Source organism: Mugil cephalus, chromosome 17 (assembly GCF_022458985.1).
Source record: "Mugil cephalus isolate CIBA_MC_2020 chromosome 17, CIBA_Mcephalus_1.1, whole genome shotgun sequence".
Classification (NCBI taxonomy): domain Eukaryota; kingdom Metazoa; phylum Chordata; class Actinopteri; order Mugiliformes; family Mugilidae; genus Mugil; species Mugil cephalus.
The window spans coordinates 24,308,337-24,333,562 of record NC_061786.1 but is presented as its reverse complement, the minus strand read 5'-3'; the positions used below and the strand labels follow the sequence as shown (position 1 = coordinate 24,333,562).

At 46.7% G+C, this 25,226-nt stretch overlaps 2 protein-coding genes across 13 annotated transcripts; both read right to left on the bottom strand.

The window, feature by feature from the left end:
• Positions 1-1,660: 1,660 nt before the first annotated feature.
• Positions 1,661-11,960, bottom strand: dact1 (dishevelled-binding antagonist of beta-catenin 1). Its single transcript, XM_047610823.1, has 4 exons — positions 11,094-11,960; positions 9,618-9,765; positions 9,077-9,190; positions 1,661-7,570 (listed from the first exon to the last, which is right to left on the bottom strand). The coding sequence occupies exons 1-4, from the start codon at positions 11,337-11,339 to the stop codon at positions 5,613-5,615; spliced, it is 2,466 nt and encodes an 821-aa protein (XP_047466779.1). The 5' UTR covers positions 11,340-11,960; the 3' UTR covers positions 1,661-5,612.
• A 145-nt stretch (positions 11,961-12,105) lies between these two features.
• kiaa0586 (KIAA0586 ortholog) lies at positions 12,106-25,017 on the bottom strand. 12 transcript variants are annotated; one of them, XM_047610817.1, is made up of 26 exons: positions 24,475-25,017; positions 24,293-24,371; positions 23,974-24,202; positions 23,553-23,623; positions 23,189-23,237; positions 23,033-23,114; positions 22,715-22,835; positions 22,556-22,646; positions 22,161-22,477; positions 20,866-20,938; positions 20,449-20,556; positions 20,178-20,373; positions 19,975-20,085; positions 19,634-19,743; positions 19,402-19,560; positions 18,383-18,585; positions 16,583-16,707; positions 16,110-16,354; positions 15,888-16,041; positions 15,292-15,430; positions 14,998-15,212; positions 14,442-14,485; positions 13,280-13,390; positions 13,062-13,206; positions 12,519-12,572; positions 12,106-12,357 (listed from the first exon to the last, which is right to left on the bottom strand). In XM_047610817.1, the coding sequence occupies exons 1-26, from the start codon at positions 24,713-24,715 to the stop codon at positions 12,200-12,202; spliced, it is 3,630 nt and encodes a 1,209-aa protein (XP_047466773.1). In that variant the 5' UTR covers positions 24,716-25,017; the 3' UTR covers positions 12,106-12,199. The 12 variants fall into 12 exon arrangements, with proteins under 12 accessions (XP_047466773.1, XP_047466775.1, XP_047466778.1 ...); XM_047610819.1 differs by having other exon boundaries at positions 19,634-19,740; XM_047610822.1 differs by having other exon boundaries at positions 12,106-12,410; positions 19,402-19,563; positions 19,930-20,085; positions 24,475-25,016.
• Between the last annotated feature and the right edge of the window lie 209 nt (positions 25,018-25,226).

Genomic DNA, 25,226 nt, shown 5'->3' with positions numbered 1-25,226 from the left:
ACTTTGCACTGACCATGGCACCTCAGGAAGAACTGCAACTGATGCAGTCTAGGACTGGGCTGGAGGATTGGGTAGGGGACAGAGAGTGCTATATCCGGCTATGAGCCCGGTAGAGTGCGCCAACTACTAGAGCAACCATGACGGCACACCACTGGATGTGTCCAGTGGCTTTCTCAATGTGCTGATCGGTGGGGAGGAGGCCTTGTGGAAGCTTGTGTTTTGTTCAGGTGTACACGATTTCCTGCCACACACGAGAAAGCCCTACAAACATCCAGTGAGTGGGGTGATGTCGACTTGCAACCTACTCCACCATGAACACGACATGGAGGCTGAAAACGTTTGCCCTCCTAAACAACGTGCTCAGGATGGTGTATAGCACTAGCCGAGGAAAGGGAGGCTTTGAATCGCATGGAAAGTGTTCCCAGGCAGAGGTTGTTCTGGAATAGTTGTTTTACAGGCACCCCGTCACCCCGCGATCACCAGCTAATCGTGGTCAGCGGGAAAGCCTGATTCAAGGGCAGGTGTTCCTAGGACTTGAGCAATGGAATGCAGCCTCGGTGGAAGTGTGCCCACCCCCACTTGGCAACTGGACTAAGGACAGCCACAACATCCTTATGATTAAGAGGATTTTCTACTTGACCGAGGCATTGGGGGTGGCAGTCACATCACCCTTGGGCCAGCTGGGATCACAAGTCCTATGTGGAGTTATGCACCAAGGCACTGTAGCACTGAAATGGTCATGAAGGTGGCTCTTGTCTTCCGGAAGCTGGATAAGTACAGGGAGCAGGGCATGCCCTGCCTTGACAAATGCATGTTCCGACTCTTTGGCACCCTCAAGTCTGCACAGGACAAATTGAAGATCCTCATCTCTCTTTCCTCCATTGCCTTGTTAGACAACAATGAACATGTTGATAAGGTTGCAGGAGCTGCTGCTTTAATAATAGTAGTAGTAATAATAATTATAATTCAAATAGTAACGATAATAATCCCAATGTGATCCACTGGTAGGATCCAGGCTTTTGCTGTAGATTGATTTACCCCAACTATACTGGTAGGATCCAGAGCACTTTTTCTAGTTTTCCTACCCTAATGAGGGTTAGGTTAGGGTAAGATATATACAGACAAAGCATTTACACTTGGTCAGTATTTACATTAATATTTGCTAACCTCTTGGTGCTTTACATCCACTGCTGGAAACAAAGAATAATTCTCTGACTCACAGTGATGTCACTGTATCTCTTGCTTCACAGTGCACACTGTGCACACTTGGCAGCAAACTATTTAAATCAGTAAAATGTTATGTACACTGACAACATAATTTTTTTAAACCTCTTAACTGTGGTATGGTTAAAGCAACACGAGTATTAATTACTAATACATAAACAGTAACAATGAATTAACCATGATTGTAACAGTTCTAATCTTATTATTTAATTAGACTCTAAAGATGTTTTCTTTTGTGGACAGGGCTTAACTAATAATTAACTGCTGTCACAGCCAAAACACAGCCGCAGTGTTTACTGCAGCGGACACAAAATTTATTATTTTATTAATTTCTTACTCCACATTCACCACCCAGGTTTCATCGGCTCTGATACCATTATCTCCTGTAACTGGATCCAGACAGAAACAGTGAATCAGAAGAAACACATGAACCCCAGAATATTAAAGTCCATGTTTAATGAAGCTTAAAAAGGTTCTGCACCGTTGTCATCAAAACATCATCCACACATTAGTAACAGTCATTTACTGTTGCACAGGTGAACTTTGACCAGAGTAAAGTTGTTACCGGTGGTTTGGTGTCGGTTGTTAAACATTAAGAGAAGAGTTTTATTTTACTTAAAAAAAAAGCTTACATTTAAATTTAAAGCCAGTAAACATAAAAGTTTTCTGAGACTTTTATAGCTTCGTGGAAGTTACCAAGTTATTTTTAATAAAGGCGTTTTTATCGCTGGAACGTGAAAACTGGACCAGAAAAGACAAGAACAATGAAATTCTCATTTTAAGGCTGCTTGTATAAAATCATTACATTCAGATGAGGAGATGGAGGTCAGACTCTGGTTCATTCAGATGAAATTCACATAAAAACTAATAGTTTACAGTTTTGTCCTGATCAGTCCCGTGTTGGGAAGAAATGATCATTAGTAATTAATTTGTGCTGGTATTTATTCCGCTCTGAGGCAAGATTTCTACAACAAATCTGTATTTTAATGATTATTGATAATTCTTGTTTTTTATATGGAAGGCCTTATTTATATCATATTATATACAGTATATATATCAGGCATGAGATCTGTTTGGGAGGTGGTAGCCTGAAAGTCCAGAAGCTTTCGAGTTGACAAACAGATCACATTTCATCAAGGCTGCAACAGTATTTCAGAAAATCTGATAATCTAAATAAGCAAGCATCCATTAAACATTCCATTAATTTACATTATTTAAAATGGACAAAGGAACAAAGCAAAATCTTTACATTCTGAAAGGAAAACACAAACCGTAGTCTGGTTTCCACATACATCTAAATGCTGAGTATTTCGAATGACATCTCAGGGTTTGTTAGTACCACGTGTGGTTCCCTATACATACTAAGCAAATATATTAGATTTATACATTTTAAAAAGCTTTCATCACAAAACAGCCTATCTAAAGAAGCATTTACAGATGTTTGGTGTGCAGCAAAGTGTGATGATAATACAAAACAAAGCTACATACAAACAACAGATTAACGGTGTTGCACCATTCATCCTGTTTCCTTATGGTTTGTCTCAAAGTGCAGAAAATAAAGAGATTACTGCAGCGGGATTTGGCTTAAACCCTCAAACCAACTTCAGCTGATTCCACTACGACAGCTTTCTTCTGGGACAAACAACATTCTCAGCAACAATTGGAGGAACTGGGGTTTAAACGGTGCTCTAGGACATAGTCTTATCCCACATTAGGGTCAAACCTTTCTGGACAGGGTTAGGGTAAGGGTGACACTTTATCAGGATTCCAGCATTAAAACTCTTAAAAACTGAAACTACAAACAAAATTCAAGCTTTGTTTTTTGGGCATTGACACAACACTGTGGAACTAAGGAGTCACAGAGTGGCACACAGATGTGACATAGCACATCTGTATATTTTTGAGATGTTGCACAACTACATAAAAATCTTAACAAACTGAAACAAACTTCAGTTTGTTGTAAAGTTACTCGACATTAGTCCTTGAAAATAAACTTCCTGGGACTCTTCTGGTGGAACACTGGTTGAACTTTTTGGGCAATCTCTTCAAACTCGGAGGATTTAAAACCCACCTAGACCAGTGACAAGAGGATATGATCCCACAAAAAAAAAAAAGCCTCAGCATCCAACTTCTCAACAGTAAAGGTGTGTAAATTAAGATGTATGAACTTGTCTCTTCAAACATTATGAAAGGAAAGACTCTTCGGGACTCTGAGTTACTATCTGTATGACGACTTGTGCTGAGACTAACCCATAATAGTCTGCACACACTTGCTTGAGGGTGAAATCAATATGAAGATTGAGAGATTAACGTATAAATTGGAACGTGAACGAATTGGTTTTTACAGTGCTTTTATGTTGCACACTGTCAAATAAATATCCCCAACATCACTGGCAATTTGCCTCAAACATGAGACAAGGACGAGTTTAGAGGCAACAGGGTGTAATCAGGGTAACACTAGTTTAAACCATGAATCAGCAAGTATTCATCTCAAAAGCTTGAACAATTCTATTCAAGTCTATATTTCTTTATATTTTTATTGGGGCCTGTACCTTTAGCAGTGACATCCTCTTTTAGCCTGGAGGAAGTCATGAAAGCCGGCATCATTTGTGTCCAACAACGTGTCTGTTCATTTGAAGCTCAATGATTCCAGGTTTGTGTTGACAAGGCACAGAAAAGACAAGACAGTGCAGGAGGCGAGAAGTTTCATATCGTTAAACAAAGCATCTTATGCTGTGTTTGTGGGAAGCAGTAAATTTGAATCTCAGTTTAAAGAAGCAGAGACTGTTTAATCCAGATGGATAAAGCTGTTATCTACAAATGTGCATATGTCTTTAACCCTTTCATGCATGAATTATGATAAACTCAGTCAGTGTTTTTATACATCCTTAGGGATGAAAAAAATCTTTATCCTATAAAGAAATATTTATCTGTCCACTCAAGTGTACTTCATGCATTTTGTACTGTAAAAAACATCAATGTAATAACATGGTAGTTATATAGGAATAGTTGTAATTTAGGTAAACAGTTGTAATATGGTATTCTGTTGGAATGGTGGTTCCTCCACTACTCTGTAGAGCTCTATTTGAACTCTATTGATAAATGTGAAAGTACATAAAACATAAACATAAACATGACAGGTTTGTATTGTATATAATGTCATCGATCATATCCTGGATGAAAGAATGCACGAAGAAATCTATTACATCTGCTCCCTCAACATTCATCTTGCTCTCTCCTAAGAAAGGAGGCAGGTCTCCCTCAAACTGGTTATCCTTAGCTTTGCAGACATTTCTGACACTCTTCATCTCATCTCATCTTCCACCGCTTAATCCTTCACTAGGGCTGCGGGGGGTTGCTGGAGAAACCCCTGGCGAGAGGTGGGATCCACCCTGGACAAGTCGCCAGTCTATCGCAGGGCTACCGCTGAGACATACAACCAATCACACTCACACCTAGAGTCAATTTAAAGTCACCAATCAGCCTAACGAGCAGGTCTCTGGAGGTGGAACGAAGCCGTCATTTTAAGCTCTACAGAATATAAGGATATATAGAAAAAACTCAAATTACATTATAAAAACATCAAGAAGTTGATTTACAGCCAAAACATTATAGGATATGAATTATTTTCTAGAATAACGTTGGTATAAATTGACATTGCATTGAAGTTGAAACATAGCTAGTGATGTATGATGCACAACTGAGTGGACAGATGATTAATCTGTATTTCCTCCAAATATAAAATCAAAACTTTGAAAATCTTTACATAATATGTCACCTTAGATGTTACTTGATGTAATTATTATTTTTATTTTTTTTTACCTGCTATGGTATCTTTTTATAGAAGCTAGGAACTGAAATAGCCGAGGTGTTTGGTCTTTCTCCCTAACTGTTGGAAAATCTTGGTTTCACTGACTACTTTTTCCCATTACAATGACCAGCCAAAGGGATTTGTTTTTATGCGATGATGCAATAGCTTCCACTAGAGTGGACTCTATGCAGCAGTGCCCAAAATTGCAGGCATATATAGAGAAAAAACACTTTTAAACAGCTGTACACTGTAGTGACCTCTATGCATGAAAGGAGCAGACACGTTGATTTGATTCATATAAAGTGACTTCAGGATATTCAATAATGCCTTATAATTATCTTTAGCTTCACAATGAACTGAATATGATCCATACAAAGTTTCATTAAGACAGAAGCATTTGATGAGCCCATGTGATGTTTTGTTTTTAGCATCTGAACATCGTAGTAAATACCATGAAAAGAGGAAACAGAGGAGAACTGGCTCAGATGGGTTCATCAAACCCAAACAGAACATTCAGGAGCAAGATGATTCTATCCTAGGTTTGGATGATGGTTTAGTGTTGGTTGAAATGTACAGTTCACACAGTTGTCATGACTTTAAGAGAACCAGACCTGAACCTGAGGATCTTCTTTTTCAGGTTGCGAGACGCTTTAATCTTGACGAAGGCCTTTGCCTCGGCTGGGATCATTTCCTGTCCTACCGACCTTAACTGATCCCACCCCCTACCCACTGCACGTGACCCGTCCCAGGCTCCACTTCCCCCGCTCTCCTCCGTATCGCTTGTGTTGGGAGTGCTCTCCTCCACCTTCTCTTCCTGGCTGGACTCGCTGTCTCCGAAGCAGTTAGTGGTGTAGTTGGACCTTTCGTCCTCACTAGTGTCCACAATGGTGGAGTGAAACAGCGATGCACACTCAGCTGAATACTCAGAGTCGCTGCCTGCAACGCAAGGACGAGGGCTGGCAGGGGGGTCGACGCTGACTGCAGAGTTGCTGAGCAGATGCTTTCTCTGACGGCGCTGAGTGCGCCTGAACGCCTCATCGTATGTAACCTCCATGATCGCACGTAACCGACGGTAACCATTCCGTTTATACTTTGGTTTTGCAACAACCACGACGTGGTCACGTCCATAATAGTGATGGTGACCATGAAGGAGGTGCTTACCATGGTTTGCATGGTGACAGTGCTTGGAAACACATGATGACGCGTTGTTCAGTGTGCTGCTCATAACATGTCTGTCTGGGCCTTCTGGGATAGATGGAGGGAAACGTTTCACTCTGGAGGAGCCCCCTCTCTTGGAAACCTTAATGTGAGCAGAGCCGCCATCTTCCAGCTGCTGTGACTTTCTAGAGCTCAGCCTGCGGTGAGATTTATCTCTTCTTCTCTCTGATGTAGGCTCTTTGTGTTCAGAGGCCCAACTCTTCTTCGGAGTAACGGTGCTCTTCACCTTGACATTTTTGTCATTTTTGTGATCACCCTTGCAGTGTCTGATGGATTGCTGGGTGGGAACGTATCTGCCATTAACCATGTAACTCTCTCTTCTTTCATTCTGACTCTGGGAGCAGGAACCCAGAACAGCAACATCTTTCTCTGCTGGACCAATGTTGAGAGACTCAGGGCTGTTTCTGGGAGTACCTGACTGTGTTTTCAAAACTGTGTGTGACTTAAGGAACAGTTCCTGGTCAGGGTCAGGGTTAGGGCAACAGGACTGCTTGGTCTCTTCAGGGTTTGCTTTGAGACTGCCTGGTTCCTTGAAGTCTTTAGTTGTGGTCGATGCTCCTGGGTAAGAAAGAATCAATTTGTTCTTTCTCAGGATACCATTTGTACTTGTATTTGAGCTCTTGTTGGTTACAGAACAGCTGTTTTGGATGCCATAACTATGGAGACAGCTGGTGTCACTTTCCACAGACCACTGCCTCTGAGAAGACGAGGTTGCAACACCTTCTACTGGTGATGAGGATTTGAGGTCAGAGCCCCACAGAGTCCCTGAACTAGAAGTGGGACCAGACGGCTGCCTCCCACAGAGACTGGCCTGCCTCAGGATGCTCTTTGAGGGCTCTGTGCTGATGCTGGTCCTGGGTCTGCTGACCCTGATAGACTGGGCCTTCCGCTGCAGCAGACTGTAGATGTAGTTGTCCAGTCGTTTATGGGAAGGAGTTTGGGAGGCAGCGGGGGAGGAGGAAATTGGCCAAGAGGAGCTCTGGGGTACACATGTGACTGAAACAGAAGCCAGAAGTGGAGAGGTTTCTGGTTTGTAAACTTCAGTCTCATCTCTGCTGTGACCTCCATGACCCAACATCTGCAGAAAAGCAGGACTCTGGACAGTCACCGCATGCATCGGGCTTGGGTAGCAGTAAATTTCACCACTGTTCTGGGACACCAGGTCGCAGTGGTATTTAGACTGAGTGTTAGTGGAAACCATGGAAGAGGCGACATCCACAGTGGGGTGAGGAGCTGAGAGTGAGCAGTGGACTGTGGCAGAGTCATCACAAAGTTTTCCAACCAGTCCTTCACATTCCAAACAGCTCGCCAGCTCATCTAGACACAAGAAGAATTAGACATTAACAAGCACAATGACAATGAACCAGACAGTTAAAGCCTCATATTTTCAAACATAAATAGTCTAAAAACATCAGAGTTTAGTTCGTGCTGCTGTGTTTCTTAAACGCAGCAGCTGACGGAGAGTTAACTGAGAGCGAGGCTGTTCTGATGAAATGGTCTGCTGACTGTGGTAATGACTCTGTTTGGTTTGGCTGTGGACGGAGCACTCAGCCATTAGTAAGTGGAAAATTCTTTTCAGTGGAGACAGTGTTCTGTGAAATGTTAATCCTCCGTGTTCACTCTGGTCTGAGACTGAGATGATAAACGTGTAGACATAGTCGAGTTCCCAACTCAGATGGACAAACTAACATGAAGACAATAAAATCATCCATAACTACAGCTACATCCATTTATTTCTGGACCTCTTCAAGAATCAGACATTTTATACACAGTCTATTTTCAGTTAGTCTGAACCATGTTGGTCTCCAGAGACGGTGTCTCCTACTCTGTACTCTAAAGTCTCCAGGTGGAATTATGTTCTTTAGCCTGATCTGGATCTTTACACATTCTTTGGTCTGATCAGAGGTTGATAAAAGGTTTCTTCTCATCATAGTAGACCTGAATGATGCTTTGTCATCTCATGTTCCTCACTGGTCTGGATGTGGTGAACCTTTCCATGAAACAGCTTTAGTCAATTATTAATTTACACTGTTAAGACATATCGAACTAAGACATAAATAATTAGTTTTGAACATATTTTACATAGGCAGGAAAAACAGTTGGAGGAAACAACACGAATGACGTCTGAGCACAGAGACATTTGTAAAGTTTTTCCTGCTCCAACACGTCAGAATATCTGCCAGAGAAAAGGCCTGTTGTGACCAGACACCACTTCCTCATTCACATCTGATTTTATCTGCACAAAACACTCCACTGTGTTTATTTCTGTCTTCTTATGTATGTACCGAAAGCCTCAGACAGAAAAACAAATCAAACCAAATGAATGAACTAATTAAACTAAAAGAAGCGATGACAGGCAAACTGACCTGTAGACTGGTTTCAGATTGAGTATAAAACATGTCCAGCCGAGTGGCATCTAATCACGTTTCATCAGGAACATTTGCTGATATGCTCAGAATCAATATTCTGTGTCAGACAGTGATAAAAACGTGTCATTCTTTCAAAGCATGTTTGCTGCAGCAGATTCTCCATAAAGGAACAGAAGGTTCTGGGTGTGTTCAAGCGTCTTATCAGATGATATTTTACTGCCAAGTATGAACAGAGACACATTACTGCAGCTTCAGAAAGAAACCCTGCAGCTGTGCAGGGTCAGGTTCCTGGAGGACGTTCAACCAGAAACTGACGCTGATGGTTTTAGATTCAGAGTCAGGCCTCAGATCCAGAACCTCCTCATCAACAGAGCCACCAACATGTTACTGAAGACATTTGTTTCAGCCATGAATCCATTGAATATAAAAATAAAACTGATGAACTTGGACTTACCTGTGGATGGGAGGCATCCTCCAGCATCCACCGTCCAACAGAAACACTCACTGAAGACGGAGTTGGAGGAGTTGGACAGCGATCCAGACGCACCGTCGCTGAGCTCGAAGAAACCTGAGATGAGAGGAAACCGAACCGACTTCATCAGACAGATACAGTCTCTATGAAGAATCACACAGGAACCAGAACTCGGGGGGAATGCAGACTGATCTTATCTTCAGCTACAACAGGGGGGCGTGGTGGCTACTATACAGTGGAGTGGAGCTAACTCCAGGCTAAGTTAGCATGCTAATACCATGCTAACCATTCTGCTATTTGTCTGACGGACTCTTTCTGTGTGTCTGTGTGTATATGTTAACAGACCGGTGTTTAGCTGTAGTGGTATTAATTTATATTTTATTTTGCTTTTCTGTCTTTGTGTCTTTCTTTACTGATAGATAAAGAAAAGTTAGAACCTCGTAGGAGACACTGTACAATTATAATTTATTATATAAATGGATTTAGTAGATTCTCCCTCGGTCAAGGTGTGATGTCCTTGTACCTGAACTCGGTCGACTGTCTGTCTCCAGCTGGTCATGTGACTCATCATGTGACTCATCATGTGCCGTGTCCAGCTGCAGGTCGCTGATCTGTCGGTCCAACTCCTGGAGCTGACTGATGAGACCAACGTCCCTCCTCCTCAGACAGTTCTGGTGGAAACATTAAAGACGTTACTGATATATAATCAGAATGGTCACACTGAAATAATGAGTCCGATTTTATGTTAGGACCGAGGTGGACGGAGCAGAGTGTGGACGCGGTTGACTGGAAGACATTCATATTTCAGGTCTTTGACGTTGAAACTGATCTGGGGACAAATATCACAGAATTAACAGAGGATATGCATTGATGTAACTTCCTCCCTTTAACAAGAAGTAATGTTAGCCACACTTTACTGTAGCGTTCCATTTACTTCTCTGTACTTTGGCAGATATCTGTACAAATATATCTTTGACCGCTGTTCAAGTCTGTTGGTTCAGTCAATCGCACGACAGCTTTTCACCTATTTTTTAAATTTAGATGCTAAATTTTACTATTTAGATGTTACTAAAGCCTATAATTCAACTAATGCTACTAATCTTTATCCTCAACTGTCACTTTTTGCCACTCAGTCGCCGTAACCATGGGGACTTCGCTTGCTATGACCTCACGTACATACCCTCTATTATTATTGGTCAGTATTAGTTACCGCCAGGCCACGCCCACTGACTTCCTGTGTGCTCTGTTTATTTACTCAGCCTGACCTCTGACCTCCTGGTCCTCATAGGGACAGTTTTATCTGCTGAATGTTTGCAGGGACTTAAACCCACAGAGACGCCTCCTTCAACCGTGAATCATGTTGCAGCCGACACGTGTCGAGCTCCACACAGTCAGCATGTTTTAATAAAGACGGAACAAGATGGCCGCCATCTGAACTCATGACTCGTCTTCAGATGAAGCTTCAGGTTCATGAAGAGGTCGAAGTCTAATGAGAAACACCAGACTCTGGGTTTGAACCGACAACCTCCTCTTTATCCTCCTCCCTCTTCTCTACTTTCACCACCTCCTCCTCCATCTCCTTCTCTACCTTCATCTTTACGTCCTCCTCTTCTTTCTCCAGACTCAGGGTTTAGAGAAGGGAAAAAAATGAAACTCGTCTATCGCTGCTGTTTTAAAAACTCATCTGTGTCCAGAGGATTCGAGGCCTGCAGGATAAAATGTCCAGCTTCGTCTCAGACTTCACACATAATTAATCAGTTCTTTCCTCCATATACTTAACATATTCTATGCATTCATAGGTTGGATTATTTTTGTTTGTGATGACACTAAATGTTTAGTTTGATCAGCTGATGAATATTTTGATGTTAGACATCGATCAATCCTCCAGATTTATACAGTGAACTGATCGATCAATAGAAATAAATAGAATCACTACTAAATATCTCTGACCCCAGACTGGGTCAGGGGTCAGGGGTCAGAGGTCAGAGTGAGGACCTACCAGCTGTTTCCTGAGCACCAGGATGTTCTCCTCCAGCAGCTTCTCCTCGGAGCTCCGCTTAGCCTCCTTCCGGCCCGGGTTTAAAGTGGCCCTGACCCGCTGCTCCTGCCGATGCCGCAGGAGCTCCAGCTCCTCCAGCCCGGACACGGTGGCCTCCAGCCGCTCCCGGACCGAGCAGAGTCGCTCCGCCGCATCCGCGTCCACAGCCGCCGCCTTCTCCCGGCTGCAGCGGCCGGGCAGCGGCATCTCCTCTCGGCCTCACGGTCTCTGCGGCATCAGGGTCCGAAGCAACTGCAACAGAACCGGGCCCGACCGCGGGTCCCGCTCAGGTCCAGTATCAACCGGTGTTTTCAGGGTCCTCGGGCGATAAAGCGTCGACCCGGGTCCGGTCGGTCCTCGCAGGCTCTGGGGCAGCAGCGGTGAAAAGATCCGTGAGAACGAAGCAGAGAATCGGACTGAGCTCCGTCCTGCTGCCGCTCCCCCTGGAGCTCCATCCACACACTGACCCACAGCCACGCCCCCTCCACGCAGTCTGGCTGCCACAGCCACGCCCCTTCTATGCCGGCGGACCCCACACGGCCACGCCCCATCCACACTGCCTGACACGCCCACCGGGCTGACGTCAGCAGCCCCTTCCTGTTGTTCCCTTCAAACTAAAGGTGCTTGTTTAGAAATAACTAGTTAATAATAATAAATAATAAGTAAGTGTTTCTGAGTTAATTAAAATGTAGGTAAACAGAGTAAAAAATCAATAGACTAATATTACAACGACATGTGTTTGTATCTATGACAGAAGTCTGTTTATCTTGTTTGCCCTCTATCTTCTCTGCTTCCTCCATTTGTGCTGGTTCTGGTTCTGATTCTGCTCCAGGTTTCACCCTGTTAGAAAGAGTTTTTCCTGAATTGAGTGAAGGTGCAAAACCAACAGGCCACTCAATAAACGGCCTCTTCGACCACCACAAAAACATCACTCACTCACAATCATACACCAGGGGGCGCTGTAAACATGAACGTCTTGTGAAAGGCATTTATTACGTTCATTTTTAATGGGTTTAAACAGTCAGAGTTCAAAGGTCACATGAAGAGTCTGACCCAAAGAATCAGAATCAGAAAACGCTGTGGGTGGAAGAGTCAGAGTCCTCCTTCACCTCCTTCACCTCCTTCACCTCCTTCTCCTCCTTCTCCTCCTTCTCTGGTCTGGTTGAGGGCAGATGAACATCCATCCTCCTGGTTCCTCCCTCCTCAACCTCCTCCTCTTCCTCAGCTGCAGAGACTAACCTTCATCAGCAGCAGTTGTCATGGAAACGCTAAACTCACCTGAGGCCGATTCAAACCAGATGTTTTTACTTCTTCTATATTCCACTCATTTTCTTTCATCACTTCATGTTTTATTTAATAATTACTCTGGGATCTCACTGCACTAACCATGAGGACAGGACTCCTGATGATGACGATGATGATGATGATGTTCTGACCAGTCTGAAGGAAACAGGTGGTTGGGAAGAATCAAAGAGAAAAGAGCATCATTGTTTTTTTCTTTTATTTCTTCTTCTCTAGAATCTAAAGTTTAAAACAATCGGAAGGTTCTCAGTCCTCCAGGTCCTGGTTTATGTCCGAAGACGTTTCATCTGAGACTGTTGAGACTGGAGGAAGGTTGAGGTTTAAATAGAAACTCTGAGGATAAAACCACCATAAAACCAGCTGTTTGTCCCTGTCCTCTGTCCTCTGTCCCTGTCCTCTGTCCCTGTCCCTGTCCCTGTCCCTGGTCTAGACCATTATCAGTCCTGGGCTTCAGTCTCCAGGTGTGAACGGGGACACGAGTTCAGACTGGATCAGGTTCTATCTCAGTCCTCCTCCTCTAGTCCTCTCATAGGTGGGTTAGGCTTAGAGGACGGCCCTGACCCAAACCCACCAACCAGAGGACACTCGTCCCTCAGCTTTAAACTGTATTTAATAAAGTTCTCATACCTGCCGTCTGACTCGTCTGTCCAGGTGAGGAGACTGGACTCCGCTGTGAAGGATCTGGTTTTCTCCTCAGTTTTTCTCTGAACTCCCCGATACTCATCTCCTCCTGGTCCTGGTCCTGGTCCTGGTCTCCCATTCTCCAGGAGCCCTGAGGGGTCACAGCAGGGTTCATCCATGGTTTCTGAGTGTCTGTGAAACAAGTTCTTCTTCTCTGGACTCACCTCTGGCTGTGGTCTCTGTCCTCTGTCTGAAGCTCCCTCCTCCATCTTGGTCACCAAAGCCAGCAGGAGGCTGTGACCTCGGATCTGCCCGTCACTGGGGGGGTCCAAATCCTGGAAGGACAAGAAGAGACCACATGACATTAGAAGGTCCTTAGAAACCAAGAGGTCATCATAACATCAGCAGCTAGAAGAGACGGTTGGTGGTGGTTTATTTGCACTAAACCAGGGGTCGGAAAACTTCAACACTCAAAGAGCCATTTGGATCCGTTTCCCACAGAAAAGAAAACACTGGGAGCCACAAAACCGCTTTACATCTAAAATGAAGACAACACTGCGTACATCGTTTCTACCTCTATGTTAAACCAATAGTGTGTCGCATTTAGGAAATGAAATAACTGCTACAGAGAAAACGAAATAGCATTTATGTAACATAACAGGGATTAATCCGTGGTTGATTTACCTGCGGTCGAAAAGTCCAATAAATAGCTGGACCAGTTGTGACGTATATTTTGAGCGACAAAAAATTAAATACATTTTATTTTAATGTTACAAGATCATCGTCAATTCAAATTTATAATTATATTTGAAAAAGTAACACACACATTTGAATTAAATACTCGACAGTAACTAGTAAATGTGCTGCAATGCATTGTGGGAGTTCAGTGGGTTTTTGGTTGATGTTACAACCGTGAGTGTGGTGCAGCGTTCAGTGTCATTCAGTTGTTGTGCAGCTCTCGCACGTTCACTGATGAGTGACTAGTTGCTGCTATTCTGAGGCAGTTAACGTGAAACAGTGAACGGCTCTGATCAGCGTCGTTGCTCCACATCGCTCGCTGCAGAGAGATGCAGCAGAGAGACGCAACAGAGGGACGAAGGAGACGCAACAGAGGGACGAAGGAGACGCAGCAGAGGGACGAAGGAGACGCAACAGAGGGACGAAGGAGACGCAGCAGAGGGACGAAGGAGACGCAACAGAGGGACGAAGGAGACGCAACAGAGGGACGTAGGAGACGCAACAAAGGGACGAAGGAGACGCAACAGAGGGACGAAGGAGACGCAACAGAGGGACGAAGGAGACGCAACAAAGGGACGAAGGAGACGCAGCAGAGGAACGAAGGAGACGCAACAGAGGAACGAAGGAGACGCAACAGAGGGTGCTCACCATGTCCTGCAGAGAGCTGGAGAAACTGCCGATGGTCTCATCCTCTGAGAAACAAATAAAAACAAAAGAAGCATTCAGCAACAGGACGGGATGAGGAGACAAAGAGATGACGAGGAGACAGGACGAGGAGACAGGACGAGGAGACAGGACGAGGAGACAGGACGAGGAGACAGGACGAGGAGACAGGACGAGGAGAGGACGAGGAGACAAAGAGATGACGAGGAGACAGGACGAGGAGACAGGACGAGGAGAGGACGAGGAGAGGACGAGGGATGAACCAAGATGAACAGACCAGTATTTATGTCTTGAGAATTTCCTCTAGAGGATGTTTCGAGACTAGCAGGGTCAAGGTTAGGAGTTGACGAAGGTGAGCACTGGGCCCAGATGGGGAGGTGGAGGTGGAAGTGAGAGGAAGAGGTGGAGGAGGAGGTGGAGGAGGAGGTGGAGGTGGTGCAGGAGGAAGTGGAGAAGGTGGAGGTGGAGGAGGAGGTGGAGGAGGAGGAGGAGGTGGAGGAGGAGGTGGAGGAGAAGGTGGAGGAGGGTTAGTTTCAGGTACCCGCCATGACGAGCAGCTGGTTGACGCTGAGGAGAAGTTCTCCCTCTGAGATGTGTTTCAGTGCTTCGGTTCCTGCTGTTCTGCTGGTGGAACTGGTTCTGCTGGTGGAACTGGAGGCATCTGATGAGCTGGAGGGAGACGCTGGTCTGGGTCCAGGAGGAGGAGGAGGAGGAGGTGGGGAATGTGGGTCGGACTGAGGAGGTTCAGACATGAGCCTTGAGGAGGAAACAGTTCATAGTTAATGGGATGTGAACCCGTCCACTAACCCTAACCCTAACCCTAACCACTACTCACAGCTGGTTCTCTGCATCCAGGTGTTGCTCTGGTCTCTCCTCGTCCAATCGCACTTCAGCATCTCCCCAGGTGAGGGGGGGTGTGGTCATTCCCGCAGAAGGGGCGGGCTCTGGGCTGGGAGTGGGAGTGGCCAACAGCTCTGAGGTCACAGTTAAACAGAGACAGAACGTAATCAGAACCTTTGTCACAACCATCTGTAAAGAGTCTGGAAGCCAGAAATAATCCAGAGAGTCAGACAGATTGAAGACGACTGTTCCCCTCCACAGGATGATCCACCAACAAACATCACTCCATCATAGTGGGAGAGGAACCAGAGGAACCAGAGGAACCAGAGGAACCCAGAGGAACTTCTAAGCAGCTAAAGGCCTCTTATACGTCTGGTTCCTGTGTGGTCGGCTTCTCTTTACTGACTTCAGGACAAAATGTAGAAATGTAGAGAATTCTGAAGGACATCAAAACTTTTTAATGACTGTAACCTCTGAACAAAGTTTCTGTTGATGCTAACTGTAATGCTAATGATGCTAACTGCTAATAACCATCCCCACACTGAAACCACACGATGCTAATGCTATGTCATGCTAAATACTGCATCTAACCTGGCGCTGGGACTGGTGGGTGGGGCCCGTTGTTCACAGGGCTGGATGGTTCTGATGCAGGGGGCGTGGTCACAGGTGTGGTCTCTGGGCTGGGCTGGGTCGGACTGGGTGGTGGAGTCGGTACTGGTGTTGGGACCAGTGGAACTGGTACGTCCTGGAAAAGAACCAGCAGCTGGTGAAGATGAACTGGAACCAGAGACTCTGAGAGGAGAGGTTCTGTACCTCCTGATCTGGTGCTGGTTCAGGTCCAGTATCCAGAGTGTCCCTCTGACCCAGCATCAGTGCAATCGTCTCCATCAGAACCTCATCAACGAGCTGACGGATTAATTCAGAGTCCACAAACACGTCCGAGTCAATGAAGAGCTGAAGATCTCCTGCTCCTGCTCCTGCTCCTCCTGCTGCTCCTCCTGCTCCTCCTGCTCCTGCTCCTCCTGCTCCTCCTCCTCCTCCTCCTCCTCCTGCCCCCTCTGAAGAACAGATAATGTGTTTTAAGTTGTTTTAAACAACCTGGACCTGAAACCTCCAGAACACAACTAAGAAAACCTGGAATAAACCAGAACCAGCAGATCTGAAGGAAACGTCTGGTAGAGAAACAGAAAAAAACAAGAGGAGGAGGAGGAGGAGGAGGAGGGAGGAGTTTTGAGTGGAGAGACAGATGTAGTCAAGGAAAGAAAAATGTCAGCTGGTCCATCTACCAGTGTCTGAGGAGGCGCTGTGCTTCTCCAGCTCTGATTGGTTGGAGCTGTCGTTGTGGGCGGGGTCAGAGAAAGTGCTGGGGCGCATGTCTGAGATCAGTTTGCTCATCAGCTGCTGCTCCAGCCTGAAGAGAAACAAACCAACGAGTCAGAACCAGTAGGAACCAGCAGGAACCAGACAGGAACCAGCAGGAACCAGGTAGGAACCAGGTGGGAACCAGCAGGAACCAGGCAGGAACCAGGCAGGAACCAGGTAGGAACCAGTAGGAACCAGGCAGGAACCAGCAGGAACCAGGTAGGAACCAGGTAGGAACCAGGTAGGAACCAGCAGGAACCTGCAGGAACCAGCAGGAACCAGCAGGAACCAGGTAGGAACCAGGCAGGAACCAGCAGGAACCAGCAGGAACCAGGTAGGAACCAGGCAGGAACCAGTAGGAACCAGTAGGAACCAGCAGGAACCAGGTAGGAACCAGTAGGAACCAGCAGGAACCAGGTAGGAACCAGTAGGAACCAGTAGGAACCGGGTAGGAACCGGGTAGGAACCAGGCAGGAACCAGGTAGGAACCAGCAGGAACCAGACAGGAACCAGCAGGAACCAGCAGGAACCAGTAGGAACCAGCAGGAACCAGGCAGGAACCAGAAGGAACCAGGTAGGAACCAGTAGGAACCAGCAGGAACCAAATAGGAACCAGGTAGGAACCAGCAGGAACCAGGCAGGAACCAGCAGGAACCAGTAGGAACCAGGTAGGAACCAGCAGGAACCAGCAGGAACCAGGTAGGAACCAGTAGGAACCAGCAGGAACCGGGTAGGAACCAGGCAGGAACCAGCAGGAACCAGGTAGGAACCAGGTAGGAACCAGTAGGAACCAGCAGGAACCGGGTAGGAACCAGTAGGAACCAGTAGGAACCAGCAGGAACCAGGTAGGAACCAGCAGGAACCAGTAGGAACCAGGTAGGAACCAGCAGGAACCAGGTAGGAACCAGGTAGGAACCAGGTAGGAACCAGCAGGAACCAGCAGGAACCAGGTAGGAACCAGTAGGAACCGGGTAGGAACCAGTAGGAACCAGCAGGAACCAGGCAGGAACCAGCAGGAACCAGTAGGAACCAGGCAGGAACCAGCAGGAACCAGCAGGAACCGGGTAGGAACCAGGCAGGAACCAGTAGGAACCAGCAGGAACCAGCAGGAACCAGGTAGGAACCAGTAGGAACCGGGTAGGAACCAGTAGGAACCAGCAGGAACCAGGCAGGAACCAGGTAGGAACCAGGTAGGAACCAGCAGGAACCAGCAGGAACCAGGTAGGAACCAGCAGGAACCCGCAGGAACCAGGTAGGAACCAGCAGGAACCAGCAGGAACCAGGTAGGAACCAGGTAGGAACCAGCAGGAACCAGCAGGAACCAGGTAGGAACCAGTAGGAACCGGGTAGGAACCGGTAGGAACCAGCAGGAACCAGGCAGGAACCAGCAGGAACCAGTAGGAACCAGTAGGAACCAGCAGGAACCAGCAGGAACCGGGTAGGAACCAGGCAGGAACCAGTAGGAACCAGCAGGAACCAGTAGGAACCGGGTAGGAACCAGTAGGAACCAGCAGGGACCAGGCAGGAACCAGCAGGAACCAGTAGGAACCAGCAGGAACCAGGTAGGAACCAGTAGGAACCAGCAGGAACCAGCAGGAACCGGGTAGGAACCAGCAGGAACCAGGTAGGAACCAGCAGGAACCAGCAGGAACCAGGTAGGAACCAGGTAGGAACCAGCAGGAACCAGGCAGGAACCAGCAGGAACCAGCAGGACCGTCTCTCACCATTCCACCAGGCGGTTCTCCAGGACGTCCTGCTGCTGGTTGATACCCAGGACCGAGACCTGATCTTGGGCAGGGAGGGTGGGGGGCACGACGGGGGGGAAGACTGGACCCTGGTACAGGACAGGAGGGGGAGACGAACCCCCGACCAACTCCACAGACTCCTCCCCCACCACAGACTCCTCCCCCACCACACTGTCCTCCTCCTGAGGGGAGACGAGGGGAGACGCAGCATCTGAGCCTCAACAAACATCCAGGTTGTTGTGGGTGGGTGTGTGTGTGTGTGTGTGTGTATATGTGTGTGTGTGTATATGTGTGTGTGTGTGTGTGTGTGTGTGTATGTGTGTGTGTGTGTATATATGTGTGTGTGTGTGTGTGTATGTATATGTGTGTGTGTGTATATATATGTATGTGTGTGTGTGTGTGTATGTATATGTGTGTGTGTGTGTGTATATGTGTGTATATGTGTGAGTGTGTGTGTGTGTGTGTGTGTGTGTGTGTGTGTGAGTGTGTGTGTGTGTATGTATATGTGTGTGTATGTGTGTGTGTGTGTGTATGTATATGTGTGTGTGTGTGTGTGTGTGTGTGTGTGTGTGTGTGTGTGTGTGTATGTATATGTGTGTGTGTGTGTGTGTGTGTGTGTATATGTGTGTGTGTGTGTGTGTGTGTATATATGTGTGTGTGTGTGTGTGTGTGTGTGTGTAGTGGTGGAAAACGTTTTCAGTGTATTTGTGAACTGTTACGTAAAGAATCACTCTCAGTTTCTTTTAGTTCAGTCACGGAAGAAGATATAGATAAGAAATAAGATAAGAAATGTTCGTACGAGGCCGTGAAGAAGCAGCCACTTCAATATTTCATGATAATATTTCAGATTGTGTAAAATTTTAAGTGTCTAAAAACTATACATATGTACCTTCATACGTACACATGTACCTGTTACATCTGTTTAAAGATCAGCAAATCAAACGCACCTCCTGACTCACGACATCATATTTTAATCCACCTGCAAACGCAGTAAATACCTGAACGTCACCAACAGACAGGAACTCAGATCCAGGAAAGACGTTTTCTTCTTCCGGCTCATCTCCGCTGCTCTTCCTCTCCAGGATGTCGACAGCGTTTGTTGGAGGAAGAGGAGGAAGAGGAGGAAGAGGAGGAGACTGAGCTCCATCGGCTTCAGGCTCCTGTCGACACAGAAACGAACCTCAGACCTGGTTCTGTCACTATAAATGACTCGGTCTCTGAGGAGCTCACCTGCTGCTCCGGCTCAGGGGCTGCTACACAAGAGGGAGGAGCCGTAGGTTGTGATGTCACTTCCTGTGGATGCTCACACCTGGAGGAGTAAACCATCCTGGGACGAGCTGCTGGAGAACCAGGGGGCACAAGTTAAACTCCCTTTCATTTCATGTTTCTCATATTTATAAAACAGAAGCTGTGAAGTTGTAGTGATGCGTTCAGACGCAGAATTAAAGATGGCGGCTAACACGATCCTAGATGATGATGAACTGCTTCAGGTCAATGAATTAACACGTGTTCAGCAGGTTACTGACTCAGAGGGATCGCCACGGCAACAGGGACACCATCACCGGGGTCACCTGAGGTCAGATGGGAGGAGCTAAAGACACGCTGGCGCTGAGGTCGTCCTGGTGACACGGCGAGGGGAGGGGCCAGACTGGTCTGAGTCTTACAGGACTTCAGCTTCACACCTGATTCATACGTTCAGAAACAATGAGTTCATTAATGATAAGTTCATAAATAATGTGACTGGACAGGTGAGGACAGGTTCATGTCTTCTGACCTCGGACACTCTCCACTAGTCGAGGGCGGAGCTTCCTGCTGACAGGTGAGGCAGGTGAGCTGAAGCGCAGGTACGGACTCTTTTTCAGGGTTCGTCTCAGGCCTTCATACGGAGCTCTGCCATAAAGACGGCTCAGGTACGATTCTCCGTCCTCGTCCACGGGCTCCATGTCCATCCGTCCTCCTGAGTCTGATGCCTGCACACAAACTGTCCCACATCAGTGATCAGATAAAATATAGAAATAAATCCCTCACAGGCAGAAGGGTCCTACCATTCTTTGTCCTCCCCTCTGTCCAGCTGTCTGTCCTCCCCTCTGTCCAGCTGTCTGTCCTCCCCTCTGTCCAGCTGTCAGTGCATGGTCCTCAGAGGTTGTCTCAGCCTGAGGAGAAAGAGGAGGTCCATGAGTCCTTTTTGTCTTTGATGCTCAGAAGACAAAGAACATTAACACATCAGCAGAAGAAGAAACAACAAAGGACGGAGACGATAGCGGCAGGTGCATCGATACGAAGAAACAACATGTGGCAGAATCAGCGTGGATGAATTTAGGGTCATGGGTCTTTTTTGTGTTTGGACTGTTTTTCATATCAGCGCGACATTTCATTGATTCCTGAGGAAGAATCAGAACAAGGAGCTGGAAGCTGCTGCTCATGTCTCCTTCTGGCTCGTCTTTGTCCTGCTGGGGACTCACCTGGACATCTGTGGATAAAGAGTTGATCCAGGCGTCCACTGTCTTCTTGATGCGAACCTCCTCAGACCAGTCTCTGCAGACGACACAAACACACCTGAAACCTTCACCTTTATTAATGAGACGAGGAGAAACAGAGCAGCAGAGACACGATAATAAACAGAGGCAGTGAGACTGAAACACTTCTCACCTTCCAAAGGGAAATTAAACGTACAAGTATCGGTCCTTCTACTGAGAACAACATCTGAAATAACCACTTTGAGAGGAAGAGGGTGGTGATGTCCATCTGCTGGATGCTTTCAGTGAAAAACAGTGCAACACCTAGTTAGCAGCAGTTAAGCTAAGCTAGCTGGAACCATACAAAACAAGTACATGCTACGTGGTGGTGGACAGACACAGGAATTCGTTTTTGTGTAACCGACCCACGTTTGCTCCATTGGTACTAATTACTAGGTAAACCGAGGCATTTGCTTTTATTGAGATTTTTTACTACTTATGCAACTATAGCCCACGAGCCAAGAAATCAGTTTTGTACAAAACGCATATGAGAGTTTTTACAGAACAACCAACCCCATGACATCACAGGGCACAGCAAGATGGGAGCACCCATGCTAACAACAGCCGATGAAATTATGTTATTAGCCTACTGTTAGCAGTGTGTTAGCTAACAGTCAGTGCTATGTTAGCCTAATGTTAGCTTTGTGTTAGCCTACACTTAGTGCTGTGTTAGCCCACAGTTAGTGCTATGTTAGCCTACTGTTAGCAGTGTGTTAGCCTACTGTTAGCAGTGTGTTAGCACTGCTAGCAGTGTGTTAGCCCACAGTTAGTGCTGTGTCATGGCTGTACAGTGCGACAATTTAAATTTCTTTAAATACCCATTGACACGAATCCAACATATTATAGTAAAGGGATAAACTGAATCTTCCAGTCGTTCAGAGAATCAGGAGCTGTCTCAACAGCCAACGTTTCACACAGAGCGCCACACTAGACCTGTCAATCTGATCCTGTACACACCAGACCCCATATCACTGCCAAGCCAATCACGAGGCTGCTAATTACACGCTACAACAGCTTGGTGATTCACTGTCCCTACACTTAGCCATGTTTAAAGTTAAAGCAGTTGCACAAACACCCTATAAAATAAACACTGAAATAAATAAATCATATTAAATAAATATTAATTGAACTACTTAATATTCAATGCAAGATAATAGTAATAGTAATGTTAGCAGTTAAACAATGTTAGCAATGTTAAAGTTAGCTGTGTGTTAGCTGAGCTGACAGCTAGCATTAGCTACCTGTTAGCAGCTAGCGCCTCCAGGTGACTTTGTAGAACTCCTCCGGCCTCAACTCTCAGCAGATTCTCCAGATTCTCCTCCAGAACTTTCTTCTGTCTCTGAACCTGACGGAGAACATGACCTGCCTCCTCCAGCATGGACGGGGCCAGAGGGGTCATCTGGACCTGGACCGACCGAGACGGCCGAGGGTCTGGAGGTCCGTACTGGTTCTGGTTCTGGACGGACCGAGACAGCCGAGGGTCTGGAGGTCTGGACGGGTTCTGGTTCTGGACCGACCGAGACGGCCGAGGGTCTGGAGGTCTGGACGGGTTCTGGTTCTGGACGACAGAAATAAATTCTCAGTTCAGATCAGCAAACCAGATCTCGGCTCAGCTCCAGTTTTGCTGTGGACTCACAGTCTTCAAACGTCCCCCCTCACCAGCTGGTCTCAGCAGCTCCTGGCCGTGAAAGGCTGAGGACGGTTTTCTTAGGAGACGCCTTTCATCCCTGAAATTAAAACAAATAGAATCATCAGACAGCCCCCCCCAGACGAGACAAACTCAGCCTCCACTCACCTGGACTCATCTGGAGATCGGTCACGCCGGCGGGTATCCATGACAACCGCAGTGGTTTTCACAGCATCAGAAGAAGAAGAAGAAGAAGAAGAAGAAGAAGCAGGTACAGAGCAGCGATTAGCTGAGAGAAATAAACAAAGACGAAAATTACATTAATAAACACCCTAACACACACTGACACAAACACTATAAATATCTGCTGCAGCTCCAGGGTTACCGTGACAACCTGGTCTCCACATACAGTTAGTCATAGTTTTGCGTTGCTACAGTAACAGATGCTTCCACCTGGTTCTGGTTCATCTATAAATCCGTGTTTACCTGCAATTTCCATTTGGGCCGGGAGGTCAGAGGTCAGGGGGGCTTGGCCGGTCTCTCTGCTGAGGGTGGACTCTAGCTGGCTCTGGGTTAAGGACAGGGAGACAATAATAGGCAGCAGAGAGGAAGCAGCAACACCTGAACAGTGAATAAATTTACCTGCACAGTCTCCAGGTACTGCAGCGACCACTGGCTCAGGCTCCGCCCCCTGAGGACAGGGTGAGGGTCACGTTTTAAACACATCAACAGATTAATTCATCTTAAGGTGTTAACGTGTTATATCAACACATGATAAACACAAGCGCCTACAATGGGACAGGAGACAATGTTTCCTGAAACCTAGCCACAGATAGCCACAGCTGAGTTAGCCAGAGCTAGTCACAGCTGAGTTAGCCAGAGCTAGTCACAGCTAGCCACAGATAGCCACAGCTGAGTTAGCCAGAGCTAGTCACAGCTAGCCAGAGCTAGTCACAGCTGAGTTAGCCAGAGCTAGTCACAGCTAGCCAAGCGCAGAGACACATACCTTTGAGTCTGCAAAAGCTTCTCGACGATGTCAACCAGCTGAGACATTCGAACTTCCACTTCTGACTGAGCCTGGACACAAACAAGTAAAAACTTGTCTGAACAAGTAAAGAATTCGATCCTTGTTCTTGAAGTAATGAAACAACCAGGGAATCTAGGAACGATATTTTGGGGCGGCTGGTGTGAGCCAATGGGAGGATGTGTCTCTGACTGTTACGGCGCTTTGAGAAACTTTGAGTAGGTAGAAAAGTGCTATGTAAAAGCAAGACCATGCATTTTTTCATGCAGATGTTTCCAGGACATGAGGTGGTCGAGGGGTGGAGATAATCTAGAACAATCACATGACCACATGGAAGCCCCCCCACACACACACACACACACCTTTACCTGTGGAATATGGTGAACTGCTCTGAGGTTTTTACCTTCAGCAGAGGAGCAGCTAACGCAGCTGCAGCTGCAGACGCAACAGCTGCCGCCTCCACCTGGTCCACCGCTGCCTCCTGGGAGGCGTTTCCTTGGCGACCAGGAGCCAGCCCCGCCTCCACCTGGTCCAAAGATCCCCCCATTTCATCCTGGGGCTTTGTTGTGGACGGGGGCCGCCTCTGGTCCAGCAGCTGTACTTTGACCGTCCTCCTGGGGGCGCTGTGGGAGCTGAGAACACAGACAGGTGTAGAGTTTTAAGGCGTTATCCCACTGATCCAATGTTTTATTTTTATTGTTTGAACCTGATGCTTTTCTCACCGTTGCTTCAGAGCTGCCAGGAGGAGGTTTCGACCTCCGGCTGCGAACCGTGACGTCTGGACGTGGTTACCTGAGGTTTCTGATGAAGAGTGAGAGTCAGACTGGCAGAGAACCCACAAAGATGTTTTATTAAATTAATTAACACATTAATGAAGCGGAAGACCCGGATGTAACGCTCCTACCGGGCCTCTGTTCCGCCTCTTGCCGAATCGGAGCTCCGTTTTGCGGCTTCTGTCTCATTGTCCCGCGGCTCAGCTTATAGCGATGCTCGGTCAGAGGAGGCTGGACACGGGGAGGGTCCCGTAGCTTCTGGACAGTTATCTGGACCGGTCCTGGTCCTGGTCCTGTTCCTGGTCCGCGTACCCGGCCCGGCTGAAGAATACCTGAGCTGCAGAAGGACTGATCCGGACTGAGCTGGGACATGTGGACTGTTTATAAGTCCGCTTTAAATAAAGTTGTTTTGAACCTCAGCTAACACTTAGCCTGCAGGCTAATCTCAACTTTCAAACATGTTCCAGCTAAAAACTCCAGGTTAAAACTCGTCGAGAGGCGGAAGTCAGAGCAGAAAGAGAAGTTTATAAAGTTAAAGTTAGATTTAAATCAGCTGCTGGAAAAAGAAGTTTAACTCTGAAATATCTGGAAACAGCAACGGTTGCTGACAACAAAACACAGCAACATCCGTTTGCTGCTTCTTCCTCTCGGATTTGTCCGTGTTACTGCCGTCTACTGCCCCCTCCTGGATAAAACTGCCCCCTGCTGGACAAATGTATTTATTTTCAATAAACACCAGCTCATTATACATTATCCCTTACCCATTGTTATATTCCATGTGCTGAAGCTACTTCCCCTCAGGCTAAATAACGTATCTATCCATCATCCATCCATCCAGCGTTTGTTCCCACTTAATAATCTTGAGATGAATAAACACTGAAAT